Genomic DNA, 12,688 nt, shown 5'->3' with positions numbered 1-12,688 from the left:
CCCCGGCCATTCCCTCAGGTCACTGCGGGTCACTGAAGGGTGGGCGTGGGGTAGGAGAACCTGATTATGGTTTTTTTGTTCAAGGGGGAATTTTCTCCCCTCTCCATTCCTTCATGGTCCTCTCCCCTGCAAGTTTTTACAGATTCCCTCAGAGCTGTACCTCACACATTAGTGCTCAGCCTAGAAACCTGCCAGGAGGCAATCCTAGAAAAAGTGGCCAAAAACGGTGTCTCCTGTTCCAGAACCCCACACCAGAGCCCAGCCACTGCCCGGGCTAGCCTGATGAAGTGCTGTGGGAGGCGAACCTGACTGCACCTCTCTCAGCCTGCCACCTGTGCAATGGGAATACCTAATACATTTTGGGAGAATGATTTAAGAGGGAATATCGTAAAGTGTTATGCAAATTCTAAAGTGCTAAACAAAGCATCACCCTAAAGGCTGTGAGGTGCCCAAGTAAAGTAATCCTTGACACAAACATTCACAGCATTTAGGAGTCCAGTGTTCTTTGTAATCACAACATAAAGATGGTATTTTAACACCATGCGCAGGATATGTCTCCTCCAGGTTATGTCTATCATCTGATTATACAGCGAATAAAAACAGAAGAGAAGGTCAGCAGCCCTTCCTGCCTGTCACCTGCCTGTCCGGAAGCTACTACCTTTCAATTCTAAGAGGTGAAATTCTTAGTTCCAGAACCAATCCTGTGTTACTCTTTGAATTAGGAAAAGGATAAAAATACTGAAACATTTCAAAGTCCCAATTGATGACCTTGTTGACTTCCAAACAGGATTAGGGTGAACACCGTCTGCTTCATCATGAAGAATGGCTGCCGTGTCAGTGCTCACTTCGCGCCAGACACCGTTTTCAGTGGCCTGCGCGTATTTACTTACTTCTCCCACACAGTGGCACCTCCTGTGTGGGAGTTTTCTTTCCTCCATTTTGCAGATGAAAATTGGAGAAACTGAGTGGTTAAGTGACTCACCCCAGCTGCTGTCCAACAGCTCCAGCCTGGGCAAGGAAGTTGGAGATCTTGGCCACCACTCATACTCCTTGTGTTCCAAATCCTAGTCATCCTGAACTACTTAGTATTCTCTGGATAGACAGTGTGCTTAACTGCCCCCCCACCACCCCAACCCATTCCTGCCTTTGCACGTGGCTTTTCTCTCTTCTCACTGAACAGGAAGTTTCTTTCCATGAATAAATGAAAGTAAGAGTCCACAGAAATTCATGACTATGTTTAAGAGTCAAGAAGTTGCTTTGGTAGGAAATACCAAAGCTTTCTGCAAAACAAGTCATTCTTGCAGTTGTGTCTTATCTCAAAGCCAGAATTTACTACAGATCGCCTGGGGTTCTTTCCCCTATTCTGCAGGACTCCTCCCTCACCACCCACCTCATCCCTTCCCTCCGGCTCCAGCCTGCCTTCAGGAAAGACGCGTCCCCTGTGACCTCCCGCCTCTGACAAAGTCGATCTGAAAGTTTTCAGACCTACATTCAACAGCTGTCCACCCCTTTTCTTCAGGACTCCATTTCAGTGGAAGACGACATACTTTGTTTTTCCTTTTTTTTTTTTTAAGATTCTATTTATTTATTTTTAGAGAGATGGGAAGGAAGGGAAAGAGAAGGAGAGAAACATCGATATGATCTGCAAGAGAAACATCAGTGCCTCTCACACGCCTCCAACCAGGGACCTGGCCTGCAACCCAGGCATCTGCCCTGACTAGGAGTCAAACGGGCAAACTTTTGGTTTGCAGGACGATGCCCAACCCACTGAGCCACACTAATCAGGGCAACATACTTCGTTTTCCAAATTATTTTCACCGTATCCAAAATTAGTCACTGGGCTCGGTGACTGGAAGTCACATCTAATACTCCCTGCACAGGCCAATGAGGTCAGGGCATTGGTTTGACACTGCACTGAGAAGCAGGCATCCGATGGTTCCAGGGGCATTTTGATTAACAGGTACAGCCTCCTTTCCATGTCTTCAGAGAACTTTAAACACATCATTACAAGAAAAATGACATGGGATGGCTCAACAGAAAGACTGCAACATCACAGAGCCAGTGCACTAAACATTAAATACTTAATAGCAAACTTTTCAATTGACCGAAAAAATTGTGGCTGATGTGTCAAAACTATCTCTTAATTGAATCAATGCCTATGTCATATGACACAGAAGTATAGGCTACTTTAAATAAGGTATGCTGAAAAAGATATCCAGTATAGCATACTGATAATAGAACAAAAAGAGAGAAAATAGAATAAAATAAATTGTGCCTAGTTTTATTTTCTTAAAGATTCTATTTATTTATTTTAGAGAGATGGGAAGGGAAGGAGAAAGAGGGAGAGAAACATTGATATGTGAGAGATATACTAATTGGTTGCCTCTCATGCGCCCCCAACTGGGGACCTGGCCTGCAACCGAGGCATGTGCCCTGACCGGAAATCGAACCTGTGACATTTTGGTTCTCAGGCTGGTGCTCAATCCACTGAGCCACACCGGCCAGGGCAAATCATGTCTAATTTTAATTTTCTGAATATTCCTTGAGCACCTATCATCAAGGCACCAAGCTTAATGCTGGGGATATAATCTAGCTGATATACATATCTGCCCTCACAGAGCTTCCATTTTATTACGGGGGACAGGCACTATAATAATCACACGATATATCTTCCTCCAGCAGTTACGATACTATTGTCATAAATAACATAAGAAAATAGTGAAACTATATGCAGGCATAGTAAATTATGTTTAAGAGGCTTTAATAATGACAGAAAATGTTATTACAATAATAGTACCTAACAAAAGAAACAATTTTATAAAGCATATGACCTCATAAATGTTAAAAAAGGATATAGAAGGAAGATTAAATGGTTATAAAATCCATCTATAAGAATTGAGAATGTCTAAGAAGAACTTTGTAAGGAACTTCTACTCCCAAATAGGGAACTATTTATTTCCAAGGAGAAGTGGAGTGGGGGTCAGTTAATCGCAGGGTACAGGGCAAATACCTACACAAGGGTCTGTTTCTAAACTAAAAGTTTAGAACATGGTTTTTTAAATGTTTCAAAAGTGGCATTTTAAACCCACAGAAAAGGATAAACTAGGCAGTAATTAGTAAGTAGGTTATCTTTTTAGAAAAATATACAAACTTATGACCTTTACATCACATCATAAATTCCAAAAGCAACGTAACATAAATCTTACTGGAAAAGCTGGAAAGAAAACATATTTTAATCATTCAAAATATCATCAAATGATGAATTAATTAAGTTTCCCCCCAAATTCCTGCTGCATTTAAATGTTAAAATTTAAAAACCATTTAATAAAATTTAGGAAACTAATAAAGTGATTTGGGGTGGGAAAGCATTCTAAGCATAAAATAAAAACCATTTTAAAAGACAGAAAGTTGACAACAGAAACTTAAAATAAATTTCTAAACACACACAAAAAATCATGACATATATCCCACACCATAAATATCATTATCATGCAATAAAATAGTCAAATGGCCTGCGACCGGGAAAAATGTTTACAATGTACAGCAGCTAAAAGGATGATCTTATATAGTTCAACCTAGTTCAACCTATAGTTCAACCTTATATAGAACCTTTTATATAAAGGTTCTTCATATATAGTGTGCTCTTATTATCGGTAAAATATAAACATCCTGGTAGGAAAATGAGCAAAGGACGTGAACATAATTGATGGAGAAACAAAAAAGATCAATAAACATCTGAAAATACTCAACCACATCAGCAGTGATAGAATTGCTACTTCAAAATTAAATTCCATGCTCACTAATGAGCGTCCAGGACTGGGTAACAGTGAAACACACCCGCCGGCCAGCCTGCGAACCGGCACTCGATGCTGAGAGGGCGACATGGGGAGTGTATCAACAGCCTTTTCAAACCCTTTGATCCAGTAATTCTAATTCTATTTCTAATTATGTATCTAAAAATAAACAAATAATCCACATTTCCCAGAAAGATAACTGAAAACTGGATAAGTAACAACTGTAAAATGTAATGCTATGCAGCCATTATGAAAACTTCAGTTCTCAAAGCATTTTTAATGACATAAGTTCACAAATACAGTAAATTAAGAAAACAGGATACTGTCTGTAGCATGATCATAATTGTAAAAGATGTCTATACAAATATCTGGGAACAAGGTTAGCAGTGGTTAGCAGGTAAAATTAGAGATTTTGATTTTACTTTTCTTTTGATTTTCCTCCCTGTACTATTCTAAATGATCCAAAAAAATTTAATGAACATGTATCATTTTAATTATCGGGAAAATGTACCTTAAAAATATCTAAAATAAATGCATCAAATTAACACGGGATGGTAAGACCATGGGACAATTCTTTCTCCCTCTCTTTTAACTTATTTGTATTGAGCACAGGATAAACTCTTTTAAAAAGACCTGGTATGCTGACTGTAAAACTGTCCAAAGTTGACTGGCTAAAGGCGGGAGGTGGTGGAAGGAAAGTGGGCAAGGCAGACAAAGGCCTAAAGACGGTCAGGGAGGCGTGTGCACCCAGCGAACTAGTCCAGCAGGGCCTCAGACCGCTCGCTCCTTACACCACAGAACGGGGCCAGGAATAAGAACTGCCCTGGAGTGCAATGCTCCATGAACATCACCCAATTTCTTCATGCTACGTTTAGGCAAGACAGAGAAGCAACTGCTCAACACAACAAGCTGGCAGTAGTTGACTTTCGGTGAAAGAGAAAGAAAAATGGCTGAAGCCCTTCCACAAACAAGCCCAGACACACAGAGCTACTGTCCACATGGCCACATCACCCACCATCAATGGCCGCTGGACTCAGTAGATGGAGCACAAATCTCAGGACCTGAGCCAGGTGCCCTACGCTTGGCCTGGCAACTCACTGAGACCACAGAGCTATTACAGGGATAAGCATGCCCTTCCACTGGGCCAAGTCAACCACGGGAAAGGACTGTTTCCACCCAGAGGCACCTGCTAATTTGGTTCCCTGGCCCAGAAGCTGGCAAGTGCAGCAGTCAGCGGAGAGCTTGAACTTCCACCCCCAGCTGGCTTCCCAAGAGGAGTCAAAGTTCTACAGAAAGGAGGCAGCCTGTGTAAGACAAACCACTAGCACACTACAGCTCCCTTGCACCTCTGTGCAACTCTACAGAGACCACTGTGCTCCCCTGCCCCTCTGCTTTTCCCATGTATTTACTTATGTATATTTATTTTTAGACAGAGGGGAAGGGAGGGAGAAAGGGAACGAGACAAACAGCAATGTGAGAGAGAAACATCAGTGTGTGGTTACCTCTCACACACCCCCAACCAGGCACCTGGCCGCAACCCGGGCATGTGCCCTGACTGGGAATCCAACTGGTCACCTTTTGGTTTGTGGGATGATGCTCAACCCACTGAGCCACACCAGTCAGGGCTGCTCTTCCCATTTGAAACTGAGGGGCAATCAATCCACTTGATGCGGGGGTGTCTATGAGGTGACTCAGGAAGGCAATGCAATAAACACACACACGTACTCACAGAGAAACTACAAAAGTGCCATCCATCAGGACAGTGATACTCGGTTCCTGATAAAGGGAGTCCGAAATCAAAAAGCCACTATCCTATCAGGCACTTCACACACCTTCACTGTTTTAAATGTCACAAAATTAAACATCCCATTTTACACATGAAAACACTGAAGCTCAGAGAAAAAAGAAAACGCAGCTCAAAGTCACAGACCTAGGAAATGCTAAAGCTGGAATTTAAACTCCAGAGCCCATGCCATTTCTCGCGGTGCACAGTGAGCTACTGTGTCCCATCACCACAAAGGACATCCATCCGGCACGTGTCCAGCCCCCATGCTGCGTTAGCACAGGGCCCCTTTTCCCAGCACCAGGGGTACAGCTCCAGAGTGACGACAGACCTGGCAAATCCAATGTGCTTAATCTATGTGCAGGAAAGGGCACCAGCTGCGGTCACGGTAAACAGCAACTACAACAACGGCTGCAATCACTGAGCATCTGCTGTGCAGAGGGCCTATACAGAGAATGTTACCCATATCTGGCCTAAGTAACAGCAGAGTTGATGTGTCCATTTTTCAGATGAAAACACTGAGGCTCAGTGACATCTCACAGCTAGGGAATGTAATCCATCTGACACCACAGACTGATCCCCACCTCCCCTACTGTGACAAAGTGATGAAACCCAAATAGGGGTTCAGGTCAATTCCCCCTTCCTTCTGTGGGGGGGCGGGGAGGGGAGGCTTCTCTTCAGCCCCCTGGCTCTGCCCTGGCCCAGTGCTCTGGCCACTACCTTGGTTGAGGTAGGTCAGTGTCTCTTCATGCAGCTTCACGGCTGGGGATGTGGCAGCGCACAGCACGTACTGCAGGGGTGGCAGGCGAGCTTCGTTCTCAGGGGACACCTGGGGCTCCTCCTGCTTGAAGATGGGCAGAGCGAGCACATCACTGCAACACACAGAGGGAGCGGTCAGGAGCAGAGCCCCAAGAGCCCATTTGCAAAGACAGAGCCAAGTCGGGAGCAGTGAATGCAGACCACAGTCATCAAGGGCAGCACAGCAAAGCACATGGCGGCGTGCTGGGTCGGCTTCCCACACCGCACATCACAAATATTTTCAAAAGGAGCAAACCAATCTGTGATGATTCTGCTTTCTCTCAGTGTCCCTCAAGAGATTCAGTCAATCGAATCATTAATGAGGTCAAAATGCGAACTCATCTAACATATACAAATTATAGAAAGGTTCTCTATGACAAGGGGACTAACAGCAATGGAGTGAACTTTAGATGCCATACTCTTTCCATCCATTAAGAAAGACATTATAAAATCTTGCTTTTAAAATAAGACTCTGAACAGATATTTTAATTGTTTATTTTCATTTATTTATATTTTTAATCCTTACCCAAGGATATGTTTATTTGATTTTAGAGAGAGGGGACGGGGGAGAGAGAGAGAAACATCAGTGTGAGAGCGCAGCACCAACTGGCTGCCTCCTGCACGCGCCACGACTGGGGACCAAACGCGCAACCTTTCGGTGTACCGGACAGTGCTCCCCCCAACTGAGCCGCCCAGCCAGGGTAAATATTTTAATTGTTTAAATAAACTATTGTATTTATTGGCCACTTCTCAGAATAATACAACTCTGTCCTTGGGGCTCTGTAGACCATGCAAATACAGAAACTGTTTGCTTTACTCACCCAGACTGAGACATCCCCCCACCCTTCTAAAAATAAAAAGGACAGCTGACCCATAATCCCTATGATAAGGGTCATACTAATATCTCCTAAATGCAAAACAAGGACATCGGTTTCAATTGTGCTTTCTTATCTAAACAGAAAATGATCAGATGCTCAAAGATTCTTTTCCTCCACGTCTGAACAAAACTCCCAGACATATCCAAAAAAAAAAAAAAAAAAAAAAAAAAAACCACCTAACCTCACAGCAGCCTATGACTAGAGAACGTGTTTCCAGATGTATTTTTAAATGCCTCTGCAAAGAAAAAAGAAATCCTTGAGAACATGAATGACCTGTGGGCAGGACAGACTTGTTTAAGACCTCTAAATTACAAGCAGCACAAAAACAGGTGCCAAAAAAGTGTCAGTGCCCTTATCTTGATAACCCTCCTCCCTCTGTGTGTCCAGGGTTATGAATCAGATTCACTGACCCCACTTCACTGTGTAATCAGCAGAGCCACCGGTACAATCTGTTCCTCATACAACACAATAAATGAATGTCTCTGAAACACACACTCAGCACACACCCCAACAATGTCTAACCAATTCCCAGAAGGAAAAGCCAGGCTCGGAGCACACCTGGAAAACCTCCCGTGAGTGCACCTTCCCTGCCATGTTCCGTGGCCCAAAAGACCAGAGCGCAGTGCTGTGTTGACTCTCCCTACACCGCGCCTTCCTTTACCAGATTGGCACACACTCCCAACCCCAGTGGTTATGTAGGAACAAGGGAGAAGCAGGCAGGCCTGCCCAGGGATGGCATAATGTCATGTTTGCCCAGACCATGTTAAGTTAATAACCCATGGGCTGGCTGCTGCCTTTAAATTTAAAAAAGGGGGGTAAGGGGGTGGGCGGGGTAAGAACCATCACTCAACAGTAACTTGTTTCAAACCTGGCATCCTTATTTGCTAAGGAATAAAAGTCATGAGAACACCAAACAGAAAAGGTGAAGCAGGGAGTCTGATAAAGGCCACCACCCTGGTAAGGTCAAACAACCTGCAAAAGTTCTGCAGTGAGGAGGCAACCAAAAATAAAATATAAAAACCAAGGAAGAGGGCAAGACCGTCCCTCTAGAGTTGGAGGGACAAGGGACATATTTACTGATCCCCCCACCTTGGCCTTCACTGAGGTCAACTTCTACAAGGCAAAAACCCTAGCTTCTAAGAAGTGAAATGAAAGGGGGTTGAGGGGCTTGGACCAAATGCTTCTTTATCCATGACCCAAAAGGATCCCAGAAACCAATATGGCTTTATGGCACTTTTCACCCCAACTCCCTGCCCTCCCCCCAACCTCCGGGGCAAAACCAAAACCCCAAAAGGTATCTCAGGGATTCCACAGACAAATTTCCACCTCAGCAGCAGAGGTGCCTCCCATGCAAGGGGAATTATTCCCTAATGGGATGACATTGTAAGTATCCAGGAAGTTTTAAATACACTCACCCTCCATCCAAGGTCACCTTCAAAATCAATTTTAAGGCATGGCACACACTCAATGGCCACAAACTAAAACTTAGGCAAAACCTTTTAAAACTGCATCATGCATTATAATAAATATGTTGTAGCATTTTGTGTAAGTGAATGGACAGGGTCTTCTGCCAGGGATTACCATCTGCACAGTGGGCTTTGGACATACCCCAGAGCAGCTTCCGTCTGGTGACATCATCAAAGGTCTTCAGGGAGGCCATCGGCCCTTAATTAAGACCCTAGACATATGTCATCCCTGTGATCCTGGCCATGAGTAAAACACAACAGACACACCAACTCAGTCGTTCCTTTGCCTTCTGGAGGGGGGTGTCTTCAAGAACTCCTGGACAAATACCTACCAGAAGCCAGGATTTACAAATAACGTGTACAGTTAATAAAAATAAATTTTCAAAGAAGCTGTTTAAAAAAAAAAAGCAAATAACATGTACTGCTAATCTGAGTAGAAACTTCTTGGAGGAAAAAAAAAAGAAAAAGCACTCCCAGAGGCTCTCACCTCGGGACTGTCAGCGCCAGAGACTCCCTCTGCCTCACAATTCCCTTTCTCTGCGCCCGTCCCAAATGCCATTTGGGTTAAATTGGGCACATTTCATAAATTGTGACTAGGATGGAAAAAAAGACAGGCTAACGCTGGTTCAGGCGAGTTCAGAAAGTGAAATGACTGCCCATTAGTACCCAGACAGCTGCAGAACAGTGGCAAACAGTCCTCCAGAGACAGACGCTTAACGGGGTCCAACTTCCTAAGTTTAAGGGATAAAAGAGAACTTTACAGACAGGCAGGATTTATTTTTCTCCTTGAAGAACGCTAGTCAAACCCCTAAAGAAGAAAGATTTCTATCAAGGGCAAGAAGCATGTGGGCCTCAGGACAATAAGCGCAAGACCATCTAGAGGGAGGGAGCAACTAGACCCTCCGAGCCCCCGCCCGCACCCCCAAGGCTGCGATACAGGTCGGCGTTCGCCACTTATTCGACCCTTGGCGGGACCAAGGACACTGGAGAGGGCACAAGGCTCAGAGGGGGACCGGGCGGAGAGGGGCAAAGAGCAGGACACTAGACTTCTCCGGGACAAGCAAAACTCCGACGCCAGAGGTAAGGAGACTATGCACTAGGGCGCACTTGGGTTGGCTGCGGCCAACAGGTGTGCGCTCCGAGCCCGCCGGAGTCGTCAGGGGAGGCTCCCTCCCGGGCACCAGGTTCTGCAAGCCCGGTCCCCAATACCGCGCGACCGGTCACACCGGCGTCCGTCGGTCCGTCCCTAGGCGGGACTCTAGGCTGCTGTATCTTCTCAGAACGCAAAGGGCAGAGAGCCAGGAAAGGTCGCGCGAGGGCTCTGAGATCCCAGACCCCAACTCTCCCCCAGGCGCAGCGGACGTCCAATAGCGCCTCGGCCGCCGACGCGGCCCGCGACCCCGGCCCGATCTCCGTCCGAGGGGCGGCGCGGCACTTACCGCAGGTAGCTGCTGGAGTTGTGCTGGTTGTAGTGTTCGGGCTGCGTGTGCCAAAACAGCATGGCTGGAGCTCCGAGCCCGCCAGGACCGGCGTGCAGAACCGGACGCAGGCCGCGCCTACCTCAGACGGTCACCTGAAAGCACGCTCCGAAACGCCGTGCGGGCCAGCCAGGCGCTTTTAAGAACGGCCCAGGGGGCGGGGCTGCGTCCGAGCCCTCCCTCCAGTCCGTGCTGCAGCACCTGGCTAATCTGCACCAGTGCGCCCTTCCCGCGAGCAAGAGCGCAGAACGGTGGGAGCAGCCAAGGATCCCGAGGGTGGGGCTCAAGGGACCCATAACACAGCTCCAAAGGCCTCAGGCGCCTCTTCCGGGCCCCGCCCCCGACCTTAAGGGCAGTGCTGGTCCTGCGAGCCGCACAGTGGTTGAGGGGAAGGCACTCTGAGCTTGGATGTTAGGGCCTAAGACGCAGACACCCTCTACTCCTTACCTTGCTCTTGTTTATTCATAGCACTTGACACTCTTTGAAATCGTGGTGTTTTTATTTTTACTTGTGTGCCTTCCCTCCTAGAATGCAAGCTCCAATAGGGCAAGGCCTGAACTCTAACTCACCCTATTGCCTAGGGTGGTACCTCACTCTAACCCACTGCCTAGAGAAGTTCTTGGGATGCAGTTAAGTGTTCTATGAGTATTTGTTGAATAAATATGAAAAAAGGAATGCATCGAGTAACCAGAGTCACCTGGAAGAGGTGACGTTGGGCTGAGGAAGCAACTATATGAACATCTGGAGGGGAAGTGCTTCCAGGCAGACGCAACAGTAATTGCCAAGGCCCTGAGGCAGACCTACTTAGGCATGGCTGGGGGTGGGTGACAGAAGGGAGACCTTGGCGGATGAGTTGGGAGAGGTGGGCAGGACAGATCATAGAGGGCCTAGCAGACCCTTCAAGGAGCTGGGATTATATTCTGTGTGTTTTAAGTAGAGGGGTTGCATATCTGATTTGCCTTTAAGAAAGATCAGTCTGGAAGAAGTGTGGACGATGGGCCCTAGTGGGGGTCAGTTAGGAGGGAGCAGAGGTCAAACAGCCATAACCTATACTCAAGTTATGTCCCTGAGTGTTAATCAAACAAAATGAAGTCCCATGGAGATCTGAGCCCAGAATTCCCAGTTCCCCATTCTGTTCTCTCAGCTCCCTTCCCTCTCACCACAACTGGCAGGCCACTTACCCTAAGCAGCTCTCAGGGACTACCACCTCCCACAGCTCTTCTGTCTCACGAGAAAAATGAAAATGTGCCACTTGGGTCCACCTTCAAGGAAGGACTTGTTGGACTAGCCACAGGGAGCTTTATAAGCAGATAGCCCTCAGCCACCAGCAACTTCAGGGACTGCCTCTACTGCAGAGAGCCACTACTGAGATAGGAGTAAGAAGTGTGGCCATCTCTGCTGACGGGCTCTTTCAGCCCCAGGACTCCCCATGAACCAGCTGAAGCTGTTGGGAGAGGGGCTCCCTCAGTCCACTCCTGTTTCCTTCTCGTCCTTTGCACAGGTGTCCATCTCAGAGAAACTTCTTAATTAACATCGTTAACACAAATCTTTGTTTCAGGTCCATGACAAGCACAGCATTTAAACGAGAGGCACTCTGGGTAGTGTGGAAAGAGCCTACCCTTTCCCGGATTCCTTCCCCCAGAGCACCTGCCATGTGCCAGGAGTGGCACTGGGCTCTGGGGTGCAAGCCTGCGTTCTAAAAGAAGAGGCCAGTGGGGACGCAGCAATTGCAGTACAATGTGTGTGATTAAGGAAGTAGAGGCTGCTCCTCTGGGAATATAAAGGAGGACTTTGGAGCTCTGGAAACTCTCCCAGGTAAACTAATATATCCTGATGGAAGAGTAGTTGGAAGTTAGGCCAATCTGTGAAGCGGGGGATAGAGGAGGGTCTCCAGTTGAGCACACAGCATGTGCAGAAGCCTGGAGGAAGGGCACCAAATATGGGAAACAGAGATCACAATGGCTCAGACCTGGGTTTACCAGCTGGCTCTGTGAGGATGGGTGACCCTGGGTGGGGTAAATTGCCTTCATGCTAGTCTCCCATCAAGAGATGGGTGTCTGTTTCCTCTCCTCCTCACTGTCCTCTGGTCTGGCCCTGTGACTTGCTTTGACTGTAGAGTGCAGTGGAGGTGATGTCCCTGTTCCAGGCTGGCCCCTAGAAGGCCAGGAAGCTGCCACCTCTGCTCCCCTGAAGTTCTGGATCACCATATAGAATCCAACTGCCTCAGTGGAGAGAAAGGCCCAGCCAGTCTCCAGACATTCCCGCCTACTGCAGAGATCATTTGGATGCGCCAATGGAGCTGGAAGTCCCATGGAGCGGATTAAGACATCCCAGAAAGCCCTGGTGGTTTTAAGCTACTAAGATATGGGATGATTTGTTACATACCAGTGAAGAAATGATATCCTGGGCCCCTTGAATCTGTTTGGCCATTGGTAAAATGGGGGTCATAAACCTTTGCTTCAGGGTCATAATAAAGCTCAGGGTCAGGTGA

At 46.7% G+C, this 12,688-nt stretch overlaps 1 protein-coding gene across 3 annotated transcripts in view; it reads right to left on the bottom strand.

Moving 5' to 3' along the window:
• TFCP2L1 (transcription factor CP2 like 1) overlaps positions 1–10,324 on the bottom strand; it is a 52,357-nt gene extending 42,033 nt beyond the window's left edge. For 2 of the 3 annotated variants that reach the window (XM_024569739.4, XM_045203018.3), the window contains exons 1-2: positions 10,159–10,324; positions 6,298–6,449 (exon numbers count right to left, since the gene is read on the bottom strand). In XM_024569739.4, the coding sequence (XP_024425507.1) occupies positions 6,298–6,449; positions 10,159–10,220 (214 nt within the window). In that variant the 5' untranslated portion in view covers positions 10,221–10,324. The remainder of the gene's footprint in view (positions 1–6,297; positions 6,450–10,158) is intronic. The other variant, XM_024569741.4, reaches the window with a different exon arrangement.
• Positions 10,325–12,688: the final 2,364 nt, after the last annotated feature.

The sequence above is a fragment of the Desmodus rotundus genome, chromosome 2 (genome assembly GCF_022682495.2).
Source record: "Desmodus rotundus isolate HL8 chromosome 2, HLdesRot8A.1, whole genome shotgun sequence".
Classification (NCBI taxonomy): domain Eukaryota; kingdom Metazoa; phylum Chordata; class Mammalia; order Chiroptera; family Phyllostomidae; genus Desmodus; species Desmodus rotundus.
The sequence above is the reverse complement of the archived record's forward strand: the minus strand, read 5'-3'. Positions and strand labels throughout refer to the sequence as shown.